A 23,775-nucleotide genomic window follows, 5' to 3' on the forward strand; every position below is an offset into this window, starting at 1 on the left:
GCCGGGGTGTTATTATGGTGCCACCTACGGAGAGGGAAATGTCAGATTTAGGGAGGATAGTAGACGGCGGGAGCAGAAGAAGTTCAGTGACTGGAGCCTAGCGAGTAGGAGACCATGGTCAACAGTGTTGAAAACTGCAGAAAGGTCGAGAAGAAAGAGCAGAGAGTGGTCACCGTTAGGTTTTGCTGTCAGAAGGTCATTGGTAACTTTGATGAGTGCAGTTTAAGTTGAATGTAGGGGGCGGAAGCAAGTGACCTCTTCTCTTTCAGTGGGGACTTTGGATCACTGAGTGTCATTGTAGGCGCTGATTTTCTAGGCAATGACACCATCTACACAGCGTCACATAGCTGCCAACAGTTCTGGGCATGTTTAAGTCTCTCTCCTCAAATCCATCACTCCTGGGAATGTTCCCAGCCCGCCGTGGTTTGTATAAACGTCACCCCCTTCCGTCCCAGGAACATTAGAAATCCAGTACAGCCGGCGACCATGAGTGCGGCGTTGAGCTGGGGGTTGGAGCCGATCACTCTGATAACACCACAATGTCCTGTATACAATTCATACTTTATCTTGCAGGTTCTACAATAAAGTGAAGACCCTCCATCATACGGCCAGGACCCCAGTGTCGGACCCGATATTTGCATTCACCCTGCTGAAGAGGCTGCATTCCGAGTGGATCAACGTGGTCCAAAGTCTGGAGACCAATGAGAACATCAGAGGTGACAAACGCTGAGACACTGTAGCAAATTGCAGCTGTGTGAGCAGGACTGGGACAGAATAAAAAAGGAGAAAAATGAAGGCTCCAATTAAAGGGTTTGTCCACGGCTGCTCACGATGACATCAGTGGTGCCGATGACGTTACAACTGCACATACCTGCCGAGATGCGCGGGGCCATAACGGGATGACGCAGACATCCCCTTTAATGGGGTTATTCTCTACTTTTATAGATCACCAATATCAGATTGGTGGGAGGTATTCTGAGAGTGAAACATATAAACTTTCACTGCTCCGGACCACCTGGGACTCTAACATCAGTCTGTTCATTGATTCAATATTAACCTTCAGAATGTTGGCACTGTATGGCAGTATTATTTACACCCCCAGAAAAGGTTTGATTTGAGCATTAATTGTTAGTATTTTTTATGGAAATTGCACGATTGTATCATGTGATAATGATGGAAAATTTTTCTTATTTTTTATGTGGCGATATTATTTGAGCAAGGTATGGCAGTCTTATTTGGTCAATGAATGGTGGTATTGTGAGGGAAATCCATGACAGTGTTATGTGGGCATTATATGGCAGCACTATTTGGAGTATTGCTTAGGGATTGTATAATGGTATCGGTTATGGTGAATCTAGGAATGTTATGGAGAGCTACATGGTGGTATTATAGCAGTATTATTTAGTCATTGTATGGTGGTGTCTTCTGTGCATGGAAAACGCATAATAGTATTATCTGGATATTGTATGGTGGTATTATTCTAGCTATAAAAATATCCCTTTAATTTAAAGCTGCATTTTATGATACAGAAAACCTAATAAATCTTGTACATATAATTCCCTTGTGCCCATATACAGTTGAAACCAGAGATTTCCATCCACTATATATATAGAAACATCTGCAGGATTTTCTCAATATCTGACATTAAATCAGAATAAACTTTTCCCGTTTTAGGTCAATTAGGATTACCATAATTATTAATATTTGCCAAATGCCAGAATAATGAGAAAGAATGTTTCTTACTTACTGCAAAGTCAGAAGTTTCCATACATTTCATTAGTATTTGGTACCATTGCTCTTACACTGAATAACTTGGGTTAGACGTTTGGGCTCTCCTTCCACAAGCTTCTCACAACAGTTGGTCAGAATTTGTGCCCATTACTCCTGACAAAACTGGTGTAACTGATCCAGGTTTGTAGGTTGCCTTGCTCACACGGGTGTTTTCAGCTTTGCCCATACATTTTCAATAGGATTGAGATCAGGGCTTTGTGATGGCGGCTCCAATACATTGACTTTGTTATCCTTAAGCCACTTTGTTACCATTTTGGCAGTATCCTTCGGGTCATTGTCCATTTAGAAGACCCATTTCCGCCCAAGCTGTAACTTCCTGGCTGATGTCTTGAGATCTTTCTTCAGTATTGCCACATAATCTTCTTTTCTCATGATGCCATCTATTTTGTGAAGTGCACCAGTCCCTCCTGAATCAAAACAACCCCACAACATGATGGTGCCTCCCCCGTGTTTCACAGTGGGGATGGTGTTCTTAGACTTCCAAGCTTCTCCCTTTTTCCTCCAAACATAACAATGATCATTATGCCCCTAAAGTACAATTTTAGTTTCATCAGACCACAGGACATGTCTCAAAAAATTAAGGTCTGTGTTCCTGTGTGCATTTGCAAACATTAACCTGGATTTTTTATGTTTCTTTTGGAGTAATGGCTTCCTCCTGGCAGAGTGGCCTTTCAGCCCATGTTGATACAGTACTCGTTTCACTGTGAATATTGACACAATCTTACCAGCTTCCACCACCATCTTCACAAGGTCTTTTGCTTTTATCCTTGGGTTGAGATGCACATGTCGGACCAAAGCACGTTCATCTCTGGGACACAGATCCCGTCTCCTTCCTGAGCGGTATGATGGCTGGACATTCCCATCTCATTTGTACTTGCGTATAATTGTTTGTACAGATGAACGCGGCACCTGCAGATATCTTGAAATTGTACCCAAGGATGAGCCAGACTTGTGCAAGTCCACAATTCTCTTCCTGGTATCTTGGCTGATTGCTTGAGACTTTCCTATGATGCTACACAAAGAAGCAGTGTGTTTCAGGTGTGCATTAAAATATATCCACAGGTGAGTCTATAATTAACTCAGATGTTGCCAAAAAAACAGAAGCTTCCAACCACATGACGTCATGATATGGGCAGTGTAGAATTGTTTAAAGGCATAGTCATCTTAGTGTATGTAAATTTTTGACTTTGCAGGAAGTAATAAAAATGCCATAAAACATTCTCTCTCATTGCATATGTATCTTTTTATATAGTGCATGTAAACTTCTGATTTCAACTGTCTGTCTGTATGCTTGCCATCATAGTGTGAGCACAATGCTTCTTGTGGGGAGTGGAAACAGTCAATATGTCAACGATGATCAACCTACAGATATGGCCGGTGCCAACTTTTCTTTGCTTCCATCCCCGTTGGTAAAGTTAGGAATTGCTGCTATAAGGCCACCAAGTGTGACGGTCACCAAACTTCAAACTTCATTGCCCCCTTACAGTGCTGAAGGACGGTTTCGAGAAGGTGGAGAAGAAGCTTCCAGAGGTGGAGGATGTTGAAGGAGCAGCCAAAGCTCTCATGAGGTTACAAGACGTCTACTCCTTGAATGTGAAGGGTTTGGCACAAGGAGTATTCCAGAGCGGACCCAGTTCACACCTCAGCGTCCTGTACAAGCCGGACCAGGTCTACAGTATGTCAGCCGATGACTGTTTCCACATTGGCAAGGTAGATGGATTAAAGGCCATTTTATGCATGGGGGATAGAGGCTGAGGAGGCCGGTGTACTGCCCTGCCCAATTATTGCATCCACTACACAGTGCAATCTATCAGTAACATGTAGTGTCCACAAATAGTGCCCAAATAATACCCCCATATAGCGCTGGAAGGATGCCACAGCCTGTGCTATGAGAAGGACACGTGTAATGAAGGAGGGTTATGCTTTCTTCCCTGGTGGTCTCGAACACTGGTGGGATCGTTCCAATATGGCGGTCCCGGGTAGTAGAAAAGGACAAGTCTGTTTTCTTCGTATTCTATGGTATTGAATACCTACTACCCTGATGGTGGGCTTAATTCATATTTCCCGGGTGGTCTACGGTAGCGATTAGGATAATGGTTCCTTGCTGGTCTTGATTAATGTAGGTTAATGCTTCCCTGGTGGTCTAGGGTAGTGATCGGGTTAATGGTTTCTTTGTGGTCTAGGGTAGTGGATGGGTTAATATTTCCCTGGTAGTCTAGGATAATGGAGAGGATAAAGCTTCCTTGATGATCTAGAGTAATGGACAGAGTAATGTTACCCTGGTGGTATAGGGTACTGGATGGGTCAATGTTTAACTAATGTTCTAGGGAAGTGGTAGGGTTAATGCTTTCTTGGTGGTCTAGGATCATGAATAACTTAATGCTTACGTGGAGGTCTATGGTAGTTGAGGGGTTAATACTTCATTGGTGGTCTAGATTAATAATAATAATCTTTATTTATATAGCACCAACATATTCTGCAGCGCTTTACAGTTTAAGTGGATGGGTTATTGTGTTATGAGTGTTCTCGAGCAGTGAAGATGTTAATGCTACCATAGCGGTCTACATTAGGGAATGGTGGGGTAACACTTTCTCATTGGTCTATGGTAGTAGATGGGCTGATGCTTCCCTAGTGGTCTAGGGTATTGGTGAGGTTAATATTTCCTAGTAGTGGATGGATTAATGCTTACCTGGTGGCTTTTGAGTGGTGAAGGGCTAAATTCATTCCTGGTGGTCTAGAGTAGGGAAGGGATTAATGTTTCCCTGGTGGTCTATGGTAGCGGAATGGGTAGTGGTCTAGGGTAATGGATGAGTTTATGCTGCCATAGTGGGTAGTGGATAAGCTAATACTACCATGGTGGTCTACAGTAGAGGATGGGTTAATGACACATTGGTGGTCTAGGGTAAGAAATGAGTTAATGCGACATTGGTGGTCTAGTGTAGTGGAAGGTTTGATGCGTTCCTGGTTTTGTGGGGTAGTGAGTGGGTTAATGTTATCATGGTAGTTTAAAGCAGTGGATGGGTTAATGCTTCCTCTTGGTCTAGGACAGTTGATGGGTTAGTACTATCCTGGTGGTCTAGGGAAGAGGTTGACTGAATGCTACACTGGTTGTTTAGGGAAGTGGAGGAGTTACTGTTGGTCAGCGGTATTGTAGGGGTTAAGGCTATCCTGGTGATCTATAATAGCGGTGGGGTCAATACATCCCTGATGGGCTGGGGTAATAGAGATGTTTATGACTGGAGCAATGTGCAGTGTGAATGTGCTGGTTCTCCAGTCATCTGCTCCATGAGGCCGTCACCGTCCTTCCCCCACAGATGCTTTCAGGGTTATTCCTTCTAACATTTCAGGCTTCAGCACAATGCTTCATTGGCCAAAAATAAATTGCACAGATACTGATTCATCTGGATGATTCTTAATTTACGTAACCAAATCATAAGCAAACGAGACAGAAATGTGACCGCGCGGTCCGAAGTCTGAAAGTGTGGAACCAATCCATGGCCAATCCTAGAGTAATCCAGAACATGTGTCAGCGCAGCCAGGTGCCGTGCTCCATCTGAAAAAGAAATGTTCTGGACTGATGTAAAACCATTGAATATATAAGTTTATTATGCTGAAGGGTGGATGTATCTGCTGCTCCCACCCTCTGATGATAAAGGACTCTGCTGAGGGGCTAATATATGCGAGGGAAGGTAAATGCCACCAGGTAGGCTGGACGTCTCCAACCCGCACCAGGGACATCACGTGGGCACAATAGAAATGCAATAGTTCCATGCCATATCTATAGTAATCTGTGGCTACAAAATCCACGGATATATCTGTGATTGAGGACTGTTACGCTTGCAGGTGGCGCATGTGGTTAATGGAGCCACAAGCAGCTGCTGACTCTAGGGGTCAGGTACACAGACATGGACTTGGGCTCCATTCAGACTAATAGGTTCAGGATCCTCAGGCAGAACAGTTACTGACACAGAGACGGGACTGATTCAGGTACCGTCAGAACAGCTTTGGGATACATGTGCCGCCAGAGGAGCTTAGGGATATATGTGCTGCCAGAGCAGCTTCGGGATACATGTGCCGCCAGAGGAACTTAGGGATACAGGTGCCGCCAGAGGAGCTTAGGGATACATGTGCCGCCAGAGGAGCTTAGGGATACAGGTGCCGCCAGAGGAGCTTAGGGATACATGTGCCGCCAGAGGAACTTAGGGATACAGGTGCCACCAGAGGAGCTTAGGGATACAGGTGCCACCAGAGGAGCTTAGGGATACATGTGGCGCCAGAGCAGCTCCGCGATACAGGTACTGCCAGAGCAGCTGCGGGATACATGTGCCGCCAAAGGAGCTTAGGGATACAGGTGCCGCCAGAGGAGCTTAGGGATACATGTGCCGCCAGAGGAACTTAGGGATACAGGTGCCACCAGAGGAGCTTAGGGATACAGGTGCCGCCAGAGGAGCTTAGGGATACAGGTGCCGCCAGAGGAGCTTAAGGATACATGTGCCGCCAGAGCAGCTTCGGGATACATGTGCCGCCAGAGGAGCTTAGGGATACATGTGCCGCCAGAGGAACTTAGGGATACAGGTGCCGCCAGAGCAGCTTTGGGATACAGGTGCCGCCAGAGCAGCTTTGGGATACAGGTGCCGCCAGAGGAGCGTAGGGATACAGGTGCCGCCAGAGGAGCTTAGGGATACAGGTGCCGCCAGAGCAGCTTTGGGATACATGTCCTGCCAGAGCAACTTCGAGATACAGGGTCCGCCAGAGCAGCTTTGGGATACAGGTTCCGCCAGAGCAGCTTTGGGATACAGGTTCCGCCAGAGCAGCTTTAGGATACATGTCCTGCCAGAGCAGCTTCGGGATACAGGTTCCGCCAGAGCAGCTTTGGGATACAGGTTCCGCCAGAGCAGCTTTGGGATACATGTCCTGCCAGAGCAGCTTTGGGATACATGTCCTGCCAGAGCAGCTTCGAGATACAGGGTCCACCAGAGCAGCTTTGGGATACAGGTTCCGCCAGAGCAGCTTTAGGATACATGTCCTGCCAGAGCAGCTTCGGGATACAGGTTCCGCCAGAGCAGCTTTGGGATACAGGTTCCGCCAGAGCAGCTTTGGGATACATGTCCTGCCAGAGCAGCTTTGGGATACATGTCCTGCCAGAGCAGCTTCGAGATACAGGGTCCACCAGAGCAGCTTTGGGATACAGGGTCCACCAGAGCAGCTTTGGGATACATGTCCTGCCAGAGCAGCTTCGGGATACAGGTTCCGCCAGAGCAGCTTTGGGATACAGGTTCCGCCAGAGCAGCTTTGGGATACATGTCCTGCCAGAGCAGCTTTGGGATACATGTCCTGCCAGAGCAGCTTCAGTGTTCGGAGACTGGTTGTAGCAGAATGGAGACACGGAATTCACGTACAGGCACTGGCCCCACAATGACTTAATGTGCTGCTTGGCCCCCCACTATTGGGGAGGGTGCCTTTTATATAAGATGCCTCCTAGTTATTGGCTGGGAACTATCTTGCAGTTGTATCTACTGTATACTAAATGCCTACTGTATACGTGCGCTGCCGCTTTATGAGCCGTGGAGTGCATGCGCAAACTAGGCGTGCCGCTGAAATTCAGAGCAGGAAGCAGTGAACACGCCAGAAGGGGAACACGCCTCGTGGCCGGGGTGGGGTGTGGAAGAGACCCGTTATAATGTCTCATCCAGAAAAACTCATTGTCAGACCCTGGAGAAATTGCGAGTATGGTAGATCTGTCCACATTTCTGCAGTGACAACTCTGCCGCAAGATTTCACAGATTCAATCTACAAAACATTTCTGCATTTATCCATTTTTTTGTAATGTTTTTGCCTTTTATCTTAGTCTTTCATCTTTTTTCAACATTTTGAGCTCTTTAACCATCACTCTTTATAAAATCTAAAATGTAATAAGTTTGCTCCTTGCTGCTCTAAATGTACCCACAACCTCGAAGAGGGAAAGTATATCCTGCTCGTGTTTCCTTGTGTATGACTGACTCTACTGACGAGATGACTCTGCTGACTCCATCCTCTAATAATGAGATATGTTGTGAATTCGCTTTCTGGCCTACCTCTGGTTACTAGTGAAGGTAGTGGAGCTGGTTGTATTAACAGAGGAGTCGCGAGTTGTCTTCCCGGGCTCCCTCTGGTGGTTACAGGAGGTAATGGAGTTGATCTAATTAACAGAGGCCTGCCACCTGATAATGAGGAGGACGATTGGGCATTGGGAGTTTCTGACTGGATTTAAAACAGCCGACTCCCTCTATCCCTGCTGGTGATTTTTTCCTGCCTCCTGAGGTCTTAGTTTCCAGCTCAGTCCCTGCATGCTCAGCTAAGTGTTCTTTTGCTATTGTTCACATTTGATCTGGTTTTGTCTATTTCAGTTTTGTGTGGGTCAGCCAGTTCCTGCTGGGGCTGTGCTGAATTTCCATCCTTATGTTACTGCTTGTGCCAGTTTGTTTTTGTCCCTTATTAGATTGGCTCTTATTAGATTGCTTTCAGAATATACCAGAGTGCTGATATAGTGGGCGAAGTCGTGTGACTTCAGTGTTTTTTCTATCAGACATGTTGGGCATTTTTTGCAGGGTTTTTTGCGTGATTGCAGACAGAGTCTTTCCTTTCCTGTCCCGTCTAGTTAGTGTGGGCCCACATCATTTGCTCAGTCTATTTTCCTACCTGCGTTTGTGTTTTCATCTTGTCTCACTGACAATATATGTGTGGGGGCTGTCTATTCCATTGGGGTCTGCTCTGGGGCAGTTTAGATTTCCCCTTTTCTTTCTTTAGGCTTATTTAGTTCTCCGGCTGTGTCGAGGCATCTAGAATCATCATAGGTACGCTCTATGGCTACTGCAAGTTGTGTGGATAGGATCAGGGGTCTGCAATCCGCTTCGTTACCAACCTCTCTGGTTTTCTGAGGCCTAGCTTGGTGTTGCTTTCCTCCTCGGTGACCCAATCATAACAGAGATAACTCTGTTGACCCTATCCTTTAATGATAATGAGATGACTCTGCTGACTCTAATGATAATGAGATGACTCTACTGACCTTGCCTTCTAATGATAATAAGATGACTCTGCTGACTCTATCCTCTAATGATTGAGATGACTCTGGTGACTATATCCTCTAGTGATTATAAGATGACTCTGCTGACTTTCTCCTTTAATGATAATGAGATGACTCTGCTGACTCTGCCCTCTACTGATAAGGAGATGACTCTGCTCTCTACTGATAAGGAGATGACTCTGCTGACTCTGCACTCTAATGATAATGAGATGACTCTGTTGACTCTGTCCTCTAATGATAATAAGATGACTCTGCTGACTGTAATGATAATGAGATGACTCTGCTGGCTCTATCTTCTAGTGATTATGAGATGACTCTGCTGACTCGCTCCTATAATGATTATGAGATGACTCTGCTGACCCTATCCTCTAATGCAATGCCCCTCCTCCCTGATACCACATGTAACAAATATCACTGTATATTATATTATATAGCACCCTTTGCCGCTTGTTCCCCACAGGTGGCCTATGATCTGGATGATTTCTACCACTCTATCCCATGGCTGGAGGAAGCAGTCAGTAAATTTCGCGATTCCTCTGGCAGCTGGTTCACTGAGGACCAGGGCTCCCTGGAACACGCATTGGATTATTTAGCTTTTTCTTACTACAAGGTAATTGGCATCGGCAGCTGCTGCTTATTCCGCTCTGTTACTCTCTGTTGTCACCCATGAGATTGTGTTATAATAATCATGTACAGACAATTGTACAAGGGAAACTTCGCAATCCTTATTCCTCACAGCAAAGACCTAAAATCCGAAGTATCAGAATGTGCTGACGGAGCGCTTGGCTCCACTTCACATTAGCTTCAGATTTGCCTGATTTTCATTTCCATCCTGTGGTCGGAGACGGGACCAAGAGAATCTGTGTAATTAATTACAGACGTCTCAGCTTCAGAATTTCATATATTGTGCAACCGGCATAAGATCAAGAGCAAATTAGATCACAGTCTACTGCTAACCTGCAGAGCTGATGGGTCGCCCTCCCAGGGCTGTGGGGACTCGGTACCGGGCCTGTGTCAGGGGGATGTGTCACAGCAGCGGTGACCCGGACCGTGGCCCTGGGCGCCCAAGTAATAGGAAGATGTGAATGGTGGAATGTAGTTAGATAAATAGTTCGTGACGCCACCAGTGGTGTTCAGCAAGGGAGGTGTTAAGCCGACGCTGCAGACAGATCCTCCGGGACAGATGTTGTGGTGCAGCAATGATGGTATAGCCCTCCACAGGCAGGGCTGTTGTCCCAGATGGTGCATTGTATGGCGCAGGGGATGCAGCAGTGCTAGGCGGACGGACGCAGGAAGGAATGGAGGACACCAGGGCATGTAGATCCATAGCTTTACTCACAGTCTGTAGTGCCCGCTTCTGTGCCGTGTCCTCCGGGTCAGGGACTCAGTCAACCTCCAGGCAAGATAGAAAGCTCCTCTCCAACACTCCGCCAACTTATGTGCCTTTTCTGATAGTCTCCTCTATAGCGCCTTAAGTGTGAAGATCTCCTAGTGCTGAGTTACACTGGAGTTCCTCCTGACAGATGTTCCCAAGAACTCTACTTGTACGGCAGACAGCTGTAGCCTGCTTCGGGGACTCTCTACTCCTGAGTCCCGGCTCTCTATCCGTGTTGCTGTTGTGCCCTCAAGTCTTAGATGGGAGTAGTGCATTTACAGCCCACTACTCCACCGGTGTCTGCTGCAGAACCGTTAGTGTTCGTACAACCTCGGGGACCGGGTCCCGGCCTTGCGCTTAGAACTTCTAGGCAGGGTTCTTCCTCTAACCCACGTCCTCTGTGTTCCCTTTTACTCCTACATTCCGTACTTGTCTTTCCCTCCTATGGAAGCTCAGGCTTCAGTTCAATGTCCTTCTCCTTCTTTCCTTTCCCGTGCCAGCAGACCCAGGTCACTGAGGCAGCTGCAGCACCTCCTTCCTCCATCCCTCTTCCAGGGATCCCCACTCCTCCCGAGTGGCTCTCTGTCTGACTGAACCTCTGAACTCAACTGACCTCAATCCTGGAACCGTCCCGCTCTTTTATATGTATTCTCAACTCCACCCGCCTCCAAGCACGTCTAGCGTTCCAAGTAGGGAACCACCAAAGGTGCTCTGCCTCTCTCTAAGCAAGGAGCCGCAATGTGGTTGTAGTGAAATACTCTATTGTGTGAGGTGCGAGTGTAGGAGCGTGGTCAGGAGCCTCCAACTTACCTGGAGGGTGGGGCACCACACCTTAGGAGTAGGTGCAGTACCTCTGTGGCGACTGAGCCTCAGGGGCGCCACACTGACACTACAAGGGTTAACTCCCATCAAAACGTCCCTGGTGGTCAGTGATAGGAAGGCAGAGAAATCTATTATCCCATGTGATCGAGGTCAGTGAGAAAGATAATATGTTCCTTACAGTCAAGAAATGTAATGTCATGTTTGTAAACAGTGACTGCACCAGCAGAATAGTGAGTGCAGCTCTGGAGTATAATACAGGATGTAACTCAGGATCAGTAATGTAATGTATGTACACAGTGACTGCACCAGCAGAATAGTGAGTGCAGCTCTGGAGTATAATACAGGATGGAACTCAGGATCAGTAATGTAATGTATGTACACAGTGACTGCACCAGCAGAATAGTGAGTGCAGCTCTGGAGTATAATACAGGAGGTAACTCAGGATCAGTAATGTAATGTATGTACACAGTGACTGCACCATCAGAATAGTGAGCGCAGCTCTGGAGTATAATACAGGATGTAACTCAGGATAAGTAATGTATGTACACAGTGACTGCTCCAGTAGAATAGTGAGCGCAGCTCTGGAGTATAATACAGGATGTAACTCAGGATCAGTAATGTATGTACACAGTGACTGCTCCAGCAGAATAGTGAGCGCAGCTCTGGGGTATAATACAGGATGTAACTCAGGATCAGTAATGTAATGTATGTACACAGTGACTGCACCACCAGAATAGCGAGTGCAGCTCTGGGGTATAATACAGGAGGTAACTCAGGATCAGTAATGTAATGTATGTACACAGTGACTGCACCACCAGAATAGCGAGTGCAGCTCTGGGGTATAATACAGGATGTAACTCAGGATCAGTAATGTAATGTATGTACACAGTGACTGCACCAGCAGAATAGTGAGTGCAGCTCTGGAGTATAATACAGGATGTAACTCAGGATCAGTAATGTAATGTATGTACACAGTGACTGCACCAGCAGAATAGTGAGTGCAGCTCTGGAGTATAATACAGGAGGTAACTCAGGATTAGTAATGTAATGTATGTACACAGTGACTGCACCAGCAGAATAGTGAGTGCAGCTCTGGAGTATAATACAGGAGGTAACTCAGGATCAGTAATGTAATGTATGTACACAGTGACTGCACCAGCAGAATAGTGAGTGCAGCTCTGGGGTATAATACAGGATGTAACTCAGGATCAGTAATGTAATGTATGTACACAGTGACTGCACCAGCAGAATAGTGAGTGCAGCTCTGGAGTATAATACAGGAGGTAACTCAGGATCAGTAATGTAATATATGTACACAGTGACTGCACCAGCAGAATAGCGAGTGCAGCTCTGGAGTCTAATACAGGAGGTAACTCAGGATCAGTAATGTAATGTATGTACACAGTGACTGCACCAGCAGAATAGTGAGTGCAGCTCTGGAGTATAATACAGGAGGTAACTCAGGATCAGTAATGTAATGTATGTACACAGTGACTGCACCAGCAGAATAGTGAGTGCAGCTCTGGAGTCTAATACAGGAGGTAACTCAGGATCAGTAATGTAATGTATGTACACAGTGACTGCACCAGCAGAATAGTGAGTGCAGCTCTGGGGTATAATACAGGATGTAACTCCGGATCAGTAATGTAATATGTATAATAATTTATATAGATACAGATTATATACTGTTATTTTGCATTCAGTGGTCCTGAATCGTTATATTCCTGGGGTGGGCACCATGATGGAGCGTTTCCTCTGCTGTCGCCTTTCTGCATTTTTGGAGGCGCATTGTGGAAAGTAATCGGCTTCGCTCCAGATCTCAGACCTTGCTGTAGATTCCATTTCCTCCCACCTCATATGAATCCCCTATGGGATCTTGTGTGGAATTCAATATATCGGTGAGAGGATTTTGGGAATTCTCAGTCATGAAGCGGAGGGATGGGGGGGGGTCCTGACTCCTGACACATATGGAGAAATAATCAGGAAGAACTCATTAACCCTTTCTGTTCAACAACAGCCAAGCTATTCCTGCGCCGAGTCACATCAGTCTTTGCTTTCTAACAATGACTTTTACTTAAGGGGTCAGTGACCTTATCATTCAGAGGTTTTTTTTTGCCCCAAAACATTGCAATAAAATGCAATAACCGGCGATCAAAACATTGATGGTATCAATAAAAACGTCAATTTGAGGAGCAAAAAATAAGCCCCCACCCGCCCCAAGTCCCAAAAAATGGAGACGATACAGGTTTTGGAAATTTGTGAAATAAACAAAAAAAGATTCTTACAAATGTTTACATGTTTTCTCATCACTTAAAAAAACAAACAAACTATACATGCTTGGTATCTGTGTACTCTTAATGACCTTTGGAATCATACTGCCCCATCAGTTTTACCATATAGTGACCATGGCAAATAAAAAAAAAAACTCAAAAAACTATTGAACTATTGTGGAATTGTGTTTTTTTTCTTGCCCTTTCAACTCCCTTAGCATTTTTTTCCTTTTTCTTGTAAACTATATGGTAAAATCAGTCAAAAGCCCAACTCTTCCCACAAAAAAACAAGCCCCCATACGTCCATATTGACGGAAAAATAAAAAAGTTATGGCTCTGGGAAGAAGGGGAGGAAAAAAACAAAAGCGCAAAAATGGGATTATTAGTCAGCATTGGATGGCAGAATTGTGTGGGATTATTATTCGGCATTGGATGGCAGTATTGTGTGGGATTATTACTCAGCATTGGATGGCAGAATTGTGTGGGATTATTAGTCAGCATTGGATGGCAGAATTGTGTGGGATTATTATTCGGCATTGGATGGCAGAATTGTGTGGGATTATTATTCGGCATTGGATGGCAGTATTGTGTGGGATTATTACTCAGCATTGGATGGCAGAATTGTGTGGGATTATTAGTCAGCATTGGATGGCAGAATTGTGTGGGATTATTATTCGGCATTGGATGGCAGTATTGTGTGGGATTATTATTCAGCATTGGATGGCAGTATTGTGTGGGATTATTAGTCAGCATTGGATGGCAGTATTGTGTGGATTATTATTCAACATTGGATGGCAGTAGTGTGTGGGATTATTAGTCAGCATTGGATGGCAGTATTGTGTGGGATTATTATTCAGCATTGGATGGCAGTATTGTGTGGGATTATTAGTCAGCATTGGATGGCAGTATTGTGTGGATTATTATTCAACATTGGATGGCAGTAGTGTGTGGGATTATTAGTCAGCATTGGATGGCAGTATTGTGTGGGATTATTACTCAGCATTGGATGGCAGTATTGTGTGGGATTATTAGTCAGCATTGGATGGCAGTAGTGTGTGGGATTATTATTCGGCATTGGATGGCAGTATTGTGTGGGATTATTATTCAGCATTGGATGGCAGTATTGTGTGGGATTATTAGTCAGCATTGGATGGCAGTATTGTGTGGATTATTATTCAACATTGGATGGCAGTAGTGTGTGGGATTATTAGTCAGCATTGGATGGCAGTATTGTGTGGGATTATTACTCAGCATTGGATGGCAGTATTGTGTGGGATTATTAGTCAGCATTGGATGGCAGTAGTGTGTGGGATTATAATTCGGCATTGGATGGCAGTATTGTGTGGGGTTATTAATCAGCATTGGATGGCAGTATTGTGTGGATTATTATTCAACATTGGATGGCAGTAGTGTGTGGGATTATTAGTCAGCATTGGATGGCAGTATTGTGTGGGATTATTACTCAGCATTGGATGGCAGTATTGTGTGGGATTATTAGTCAGCATTGGATGGCAGTAGTGTGTGGGATTATTATTCGGCATTGGATGGCAGTATTGTGTGGGATTATTATTCAGCATTGGATGGCAGTATTGTGTGGGATTATTAGTCAGCTTTGGATGGCAGTATTGTGTGGATTATTATTCAACATTGGATGGCAGTAGTGTGTGGGATTATTAGTCAGCATTGGATGGCAGTATTGTGTGGGATTATTACTCAGTATTGGATGGCAGTATTGTGTGGGATTATTAGTCAGCATTGGATGGCAGTAGTGTGTGGGATTATTATTCGGCATTGGATGGCAGTATTGTGTGGGATTATTATTCAGCATTGGATGGCAGAATTGTGTGGGATTATTAGTCGGCATTGGATGGCAGTATTGTGTGGATTATTATTCAGCATTGGATGGCAGTATTGTGTGGGATTATTAGTCAGCATTGGATGGCAGTATTGTGTGGATTATCATTCAGCATTGGATGGCAGTATTGTGTGGATTATCATTCAGCATTGGATGGCAGTATTGTGTGGGATTATTATTCAGCATTGGATGGCAGTATTGTGTGGGATTATCATTCAGCATTGGATGGCAGTATTGTGTGGGATTATTAGTCAGCATTGGATGGCAGTATTGTGTGGATTATTATTCAGCATTGGATGGCAGTATTGTGTGGGGTTATTAGTCAGCATTGGATGGCAGTATTGTGTGGATTATCATTCAGCATTGGATGGCAGTATTGTGTGGATTATCATTCAGCATTGGATGGCAGTATTGTGTGGGATTATTATTCAGCATTGGATGGCAGTATTGTGTGGGATTATCATTCAGCATTGGATGGCAGTATTGTGTGGATTATTATTCAGCATTGGATGGCAGTATTGTGTGGGATTATTAGTCAGCATTGGATGGCAGAATTGTGTGGGATTATTATTCGGCATTGGATGGCAGTATTGTGTGGGATTATTATTCAGCATTGGATGGCAGAATTGTGTGGGATTATTATTCGGCATTGGATGGCAGTATTGTGTGGGATTATTATTCGGCATTGGATGGCAGTATTGTGTGGGATTATTATTCGGCATTGGATGGCAGTATTGTGTGGGATTATTATTCGGCATTGGATGGCAGTATTGTGTGGGATTATTAGTCAGCATTGGATGGCAGTATTGTGTGGATTATTATTCAGCATTGGATGGCAGTATTGTGTGGATTATTATTCAGCATTGGATGGCAGTATTCTGTGGGATTATTAGTCAGCATTGGATGGCAGAATTGTGTGGGATTATTATTCGGCATTGGATGGCAGTATTGTGTGGGATTATTATTCAGCATTGGATGGCAGAATTGTGTGGGATTATTATTCGGCATTGGATGGCAGTATTGTGTGGGATTATTATTCGGCATTGGATGGCAGTATTGTGTGGGATTATTATTCGGCATTGGATGGCAGTATTGTGTGGGATTATTATTCGGCATTGGATGGCAGTATTGTGTGGGATTATTAGTCAGCATTGGATGGCAGTATTGTGTGGATTATTATTCAGCATTGGATGGCAGTATTGTGTGGGATTATTATTCAGCATTGGATGGCAGAATTGTGTGGGGTTATTAGTCAGCATTGGATGGCAGTATTGTGTGAATTATTATTCAACATTGGATGGGAGTATTGTGTGGGGTTATTATTCAGCATTGGATGGCAGTATTGTGTGGATTATTATTCAACATTGGATGGCAGTATTGTGTGGGATTGTTATTCAGCATTGGATGGCAGTATTGTGTGGATTATCATTCAGCATTGGATGGCAGTATTGTGTGGATTATCATTCAGCATTGGATGGCAGTATTGTGTGGGATTATTATTCAGCATTGGATGGCAGTATTGTGTGGGATTATTATTCGGCATTGGATGGCAGTATTGTGTGGGATTATTAGTCAGCATTGGATGGCAGTATTGTGTGGATTATCATTCAGCATTGGATGGCAGTATTGTGTGGGATTATTACTCAGCATTGGATGGCAGTATTGTGTGGATTATTATTCAGAATTGGATGGCAGTATTGTGTGGGATTATTATTCAGCATTGGATGGCAGAATTGTGTGGGGCTATTAGTCAGCATTGGATGGCAGTATTGTGTGAATTATTATTCAACATTGGATGGGAGTATTGTGTGGGGTTATTATTCAGCATTGGATGGCAGTATTGTGTGGATTATTATTCAACATTGGATGGCAGTATTGTGTGGGATTGTTATTCAGCATTGGATGGCAGTATTGTGTGGATTATCATTCAGCATTGGATGGCAGTATTGTGTGGATTATCATTCAGCATTGGATGGCAGTATTGTGTGGGATTATTATTCAGCATTGGATGGCAGTATTGTGTGGGATTATTAGTCAGCATTGGATGCCAGTATTGTGTGGGATTATTACTCAGCATTGGATGGCAGTATTGCTTGGATTATTATTCAGCATTGGATGGCAGTCTTGTGTGGGATTATTATTCAGCATTGGATGGCAGAATTGTGTGGGGTTATTAGTCAGCATTGGATGGCACTATTGTGTGGATTATTATTCAGCATTGGATGGCAGAATTGTGTGGGATTATTATTCGGCATTGGATGGCAGTATTGTGTGGGATTATTAGTCAGCATTGGATGCCAGTATTGTGTGGATTATTATTCAGCATTGGATGGCAGAATTGTTTGGGATTATTATTCAGCATTGGATGGCAGTATTGTGTGGGATTATTATTCAGCATTGGATGGCAGAAATGTGTGGGGTTACTAGTCAGCATTGGATGGCAGTATTGTGTGGATTATTATTCAGCATTGGATGGCAGAATTGTGTGGGATTATTATTCGGCATTGGATGGCAGTATTGTGTGGGGTTATTAGTCAGCATTGGATGGCAGTATTGTGTGGATTATTATTCAGCATTGGACGGCAGAATTGTGTGGGATTATTAGTCAGCATTGGATGGCAGTATTGTGTGGGATTATTAGTCAGCATTGGATGCCAGTATTGTGTGGATTATTATTCAGCATTGGATGGCAGTATTGTGTGGGATTATTACTCAGCATTGGATGGTAGAATTGTGTGGGGTTATTAGTCAGCATTGGATGGCAGTATTGTGTGGATTATTATTCAACATTGGATGGGAGTATTGTGTGGGGTTATTATTCAGCATTGGATGGCAGTATTGTGTGGATTATTATTCAACATTGGATGGCAGTATTGTGTGGGATTGTTATTCAGCATTGGATGGCAGTATTGTGTGGATTATTATTCAGCATTGGATGACAGTATTGTGTGGGATTATTATTCAGCATTGGATGGCAGTATTGTGTGGGATTATTAGTCAGCATTAGATGGCAGTATTGTGTGGATTATCATTCAGCATTGGATGGCAGAATTGTGTGGGGTTATTAGTCAGCACTGGATGGCAGTATTGTGTGGATTATCATTCAGCATTGGATGGCAGTATTGTGTGGGATTGTTATTCAGCATTGGATGGCAGTATTGTCTGGGATTATTATTCAGCATTGGATGGCAGTATTGTGTGGGATTATTAGTCAGCATTGGATGCCAGTATTGTGTGGGATTATTACCCAGCATTGGATGGCAGTATTGTGTGGATTATTATTCAGCATTGGATGGCAGTATTGTGTGGGATTATTATTCAGCATTGGATGGCAGAATTGTGTGGGGTTATTAGTCAACATTGGATGGCAGTATTGTGTGGATTATTATTCAACATTGGATGGGAGTATTGTGTGGGGTTATTATTCAGCATTGGATGGCAGTATTGTGTGGATTATTATTCAACATTGGATGGCAGTATTGTGTGGGATTGTTATTCAGCATTGGATGGCAGTATTGTGTGGATTATTATTCAGCATTGGATGGCAGTATTGTGTGGGATTATTATTCAGCATTGGATGGCAGTATTGTGTGGGATTATTAGTCAGCATTGGATGGCAGTATTGTGTGGGATTATCATTCAGCATTGGATGGCAGTATTGTGTGGGATTGTTATTCAGCATTGGATGGCAGTATTGTGTGGATTATTATTCAGCATTGGATGGCAGTATTGTGTGGGATTATTATTCAGCATTGGATGGCAGAATTGTGTGGGGTTATTAGTCAGCATTGGATGGCAGTATTGTGTGGATTATCATTCAGCATTGGATGGCAGTATTGTGTGGGATTGTTATTCAGCATTGGATGGCAGTATTGTGTGGATTATTATTCAGCATTGGATGGCAGTATTGTGTGGGATTGTTATTCAGCATTGGATGGCAGTATTGTGTGGGATTATTATTCAGCATTGGATGGCAGTATTGTGTGGGATTATTAGTCAGCATTGGATGCCAGTATTGTGTGGGATTATTACTCAGCATTGGATGGCAGTATTGTGTGGATTATTATTCAGCATTGGATGGCAGTATTGTGTGGGATTATTAGTCAGCATTGGATGCCAGTATTGTGTGGATTATTATTCAACATTGGATGGCAGTATTGTGTGGATTATTATTCAACATTGGATGGGAGTATTATGTGGGATTATTATTCAGCATTGGATGGCAGTATTGTGTGGGATTATTATTTGGCAGTGGATGCCAGTATTGTGTGGGATTATTATTAAGCATTGGATGGGAGTATTATGTGGGATTATTAGTCAGCATTGGATGGCAGTATTATGTGGGATTATTAGTCAGCATTGGATGGCAGTATTGTGTGGGATTATTATTCAGCATTGGATGGCAGTATTGTGTGGGATTATTATTCGGCATTGGATGCCAGTATTGTGTGAGATTAAAAGTCAGCATTGGATGGCAGAATTATGTGGCATTATTATTCAGCATTGGATGGCAGTATTGTGTGGGATTATTATTCAGCATTGGATGGCAGTATTGTGTGGAGTTATTCAGTATTGGATGGCAGTATTGTATGGGATTATTATTCAGCATTGAATGGCAGTATTGTGTGGAACTATTCAGTATTGGATGGCAGTATTGTGTGGGATTATTATTCGGCACTGCATGCCAGTATTGTGTGGAATTATTAGTCAGCATTGGATGGCAGTATTGTGTTGGATTATTAGTCAGCAATGGATGGCAGTGTTGTGTGACATTATTATTCAGCATTGGATGGCAGTAATGTGTGGGATTACGGTATTATTCAGCATTGGATGGCAGTATTGTGTAGATTATTATTCAGCATTGGATGGCAGTATTGAGTGGATCATTATTCAGCATTGGATGGCAGTATTGTGTGGGATTATTACTCAGCATTGGATGGCAGTATTGTGTGGATTATCATTCAGCATTGGATGGCAGTATTGTGTGGGATTATTATTCAGCATTGGATGGCAGTATTGTGTGGGATTATTACTCAGCATTGGATGGCAGTATTGTGTGGATTATTATTCAGCATTGGATGGCAGTATTGTGTGGGATTATTAGTCAGCATTGGATGCCAGTATTGTGTGGATTATTATTCACCATTGGATGGCAGTATTGTGTGGATTATTATTCAACATTGGATGGGAGTATTATGTGGGATTATTATTCAGCATTGGATGGCAGTATTGTGTGGATTATCATTCAGCATTGGATGGCAGAATTGTGTGGGGTTATTAGTCAGCACTGGATGGCAGTATTGTGTGGATTATCATTCAGCATTGGATGGCAGTATTGTGTGGGATTGTTATTCAGCATTGGATGGCAGTATTGTCTGGGATTATTATTCAGCATTGGATGGCAGTATTGTGTGGGATTATTAGTCAGCATTGGATGGCAGTATTGTGTGGATTATCATTCAGCATTGGATGGCAGTATTGTGTGGGATTATTATTCAGCATTGGATGGCAGTATTGTGTGGGATTATTACTCAGCATTGGATGCCAGTATTGTGTGGATTATTATTTAGCATTGGATGGCAGTATTGTGTGGGATTATTAGTCAGCATTGGATGCCAGTATTGTGTGGATTATTATTCACCATTGGATGGCAGTATTGTGTGGATTATTATTCAACATTGGATGGGAGTATTATGTGGGATTATTATTCAGCATTGGATGGCAGTATTGTGTGGATTATCATTCAGCATTGGATGGCAGAATTGTGTGGGGTTATTAGTCAGCACTGGATGGCAGTATTGTGTGGATTATCATTCAGCATTGGATGGCAGTATTGTGTGGGATTGTTATTCAGCATTGGATGGCAGTATTGTCTGGGATTATTATTCAGCATTGGATGGCAGTATTGTGTGGGATTATTAGTCAGCATTGGATGCCAGTATTGTGTGGGATTATTACTCAGCATTGGATGGCAGTATTGTGTGGATTATTATTCAGCATTGGATGGCAGTATTGTGTGGGATTATTATTCAGCATTGGATGGCAGAATTGTGTGGGGTTATTAGTCAACATTGGATGGCAGTATTGTGTGGGATTATTATTCAACATTGGATGGGAGTATTGTGTGGGGTTATTATTCAGCATTGGATGGCAGTATTGTGTGGATTATTATTCAACATTGGATGGCAGTATTGTGTGGGATTGTTATTCAGCATTGGATGGCAGTATTGTGTGGATTATTATTCAGCATTGGATGGCAGTATTGTGTGGGATTATTATTCAGCATTGGATGGCAGTATTGTGTGGGATTATTAGTCAGCATTGGATGGCAGTATTGTGTGGGATTATCATTCAGCATTGGATGGCAGTATTGTGTGGGATTGTTATTCAGCATTGGATGGCAGTATTGTGTGGATTATTATTCAGCATTGGATGGCAGTATTGTGTGGGATTATTATTCAGCATTGGATGGCAGAATTGTGTGGGGTTATTAGTCAGCATTGGATGGCAGTATTGTGTGGATTATCATTCAGCATTGGATGGCAGTATTGTGTGGGATTGTTATTCAGCATTGGATGGCAGTATTGTGTGGATTATTATTCAGCATTGGATGGCAGTATTGTGTGGGATTGTTATTCAGCATTGGATGGCAGTATTGTGTGGGATTATTATTCAGCATTGGATGGCAGTATTGTGTGGGATTATTAGTCAGCATTGGATGCCAGTATTGTGTGGGATTATTACTCAGCATTGGATGGCAGTATTGTGTGGATTATTATTCAGCATTGGATGGCAGTATTGTGTGGGATTATTAGTCAGCATTGGATGCCAGTATTGTGTGGATTATTATTCAACATTGGATGGCAGTATTGTTTGGATTATTATTCAACATTGGATGGGAGTATTATGTGGGATTATTATTCAGCATTGGATGGCAGTATTGTGTGGATTATTATTCAGCATTGGATGGCAGTATTGTGTGGGGTTATTAGTCAGCATTGGATGGCAGTATTGTGTGGATTATTATTCAACATTGGATGGCAGTATTGTGTGGATTATTATTCAACATTGGATGGGAGTATTACGTGGGATTATTATTCAGCATTGGATGGCAGTATTGTGTGGGATTATTATTCGGCATTGGATGGCAGTATTGTGTGGGAATATTATTCGGCATTGGATGCCAGTATTGTGTGGGATTATTATTCAGCATTGGATGGGAGTATTATGTGGGATTATTAGTCAGCATTGGATGGCAGTATTATGTGGGATTAAAAGTCAGCATTGGATGGCAGAATTATGTGGCATTATTATTCAGCATTGGATGGCAGTATTGTGTGGGATTGTTATTCAGCATTGGATGGCAGTATCGTGTGGATTATTATTCAGCATTGGATGGCAGTATTGTGTGGGATTATTATTCAGCATTGGATGGGAGTATTATGTGGGATTATTATTCAGCATTGGATGGCAGTATTGTGTGGAGTTATTCAGTATTGGATGGCAGTATTGTATGGGATTATTATTCAGCATTGAATGGCAGTATTGTGTGGAACTATTCAGTATTGGATGGCAGTATTGTGTGGGATTATTATTCGGCACTGGATGCCAGTTTTGTGTGGAATTATTAGTCAGCATTGGATGGCAGTATTGTGTTGGATTATTAGTCAGCAATGGATGGCAGTGTTGTGTGACATTATTATTCAGCATTGGATGGCAGTATTGTGTGGGATTACGGTATTATTCAGCATTGGATGGCATTATTGTGTAGATTATTATTCAGCATTGGATGGCAGTATTGTGTAGGATTATTACTCAGCATTGGATGGCAGTATTGTGTGGATTATCATTCAGCATTGGATGGCAGTATTGTGTGGGATTATTATTCAGCATTGGATGGCAGTATTGTGTGGGATTATTATTCAGCATTGGATGGCAGTATTGTGTGGGATTATTAGTCAGCATTGGATGGCAGTATTATGTGGGATTATTATTCAGCATTGGATGGCAGTATTATGTAGAATTATTATTCAGCATTGGATGGCAGTATTGTGTGGGGTTATTATTCAGCATTGGATGGCAGTATTGTGTGGGGTTATTATTTAGCATTGAATGGCAGTATTGTGTGGGATTATTATTCAGTGTTGGATGGCAGAATTGTGTGGGGTTATTATTCAGCATTGGATGGCAGTATTGTGTGGGATTATTATTCAGTGTTGGATGGCAGTATTATGAGCAGTTATTGGATTCTACATTACAAGGTGTGGGACGAGACCCCAGGTCCAGGTTTGGGGAAGAGCGGGGTGGTATTTCTCATTTTACTCATTTTAATACTTGCCTTTGACTATCCACCATCTTCATGCAGGGGATGATGGAGGGTTAGTGCTGAGCGGCGGTGCCTCAGGTACCATATAACGATGTGTGGATTACTGACAATCTGCTCTTTTGCAGGTGGGGAATGTGTCCCGGGCGCTACACCTCTCCAGCGAGTGTCTCCTGCACGGTATGTGACGCATCCACAGCTCTGTGCTGTCATCACCAACAACTCTCTAGTCAGCAAGTAGCAAACACGGAACAAGAAGACATGTGTCTACATGGA

At 43.4% G+C, this 23,775-nt stretch overlaps 1 protein-coding gene across 1 annotated transcript in view; it reads left to right on the plus strand.

The window, feature by feature from the left end:
• The window catches only part of P4HA3 (prolyl 4-hydroxylase subunit alpha 3), an 87,960-nt gene that overhangs the window by 38,518 nt on the left and 25,667 nt on the right, over positions 1–23,775 (plus strand). The window contains exons 2-5 of the mRNA XM_073548536.1: positions 574–716; positions 3,278–3,501; positions 9,315–9,464; positions 23,628–23,679. Of these exons, the coding sequence (XP_073404637.1) occupies positions 574–716; positions 3,278–3,501; positions 9,315–9,464; positions 23,628–23,679 (569 nt within the window). The remainder of the gene's footprint in view (positions 1–573; positions 717–3,277; positions 3,502–9,314; positions 9,465–23,627; positions 23,680–23,775) is intronic.

This window comes from Dendrobates tinctorius, unplaced genomic scaffold (assembly GCF_039654945.1).
Source record: "Dendrobates tinctorius isolate UK_male_01 unplaced genomic scaffold, ASM3965494v1 ptg000157l, whole genome shotgun sequence".
In the NCBI taxonomy this organism is placed as follows: domain Eukaryota; kingdom Metazoa; phylum Chordata; class Amphibia; order Anura; family Dendrobatidae; genus Dendrobates; species Dendrobates tinctorius.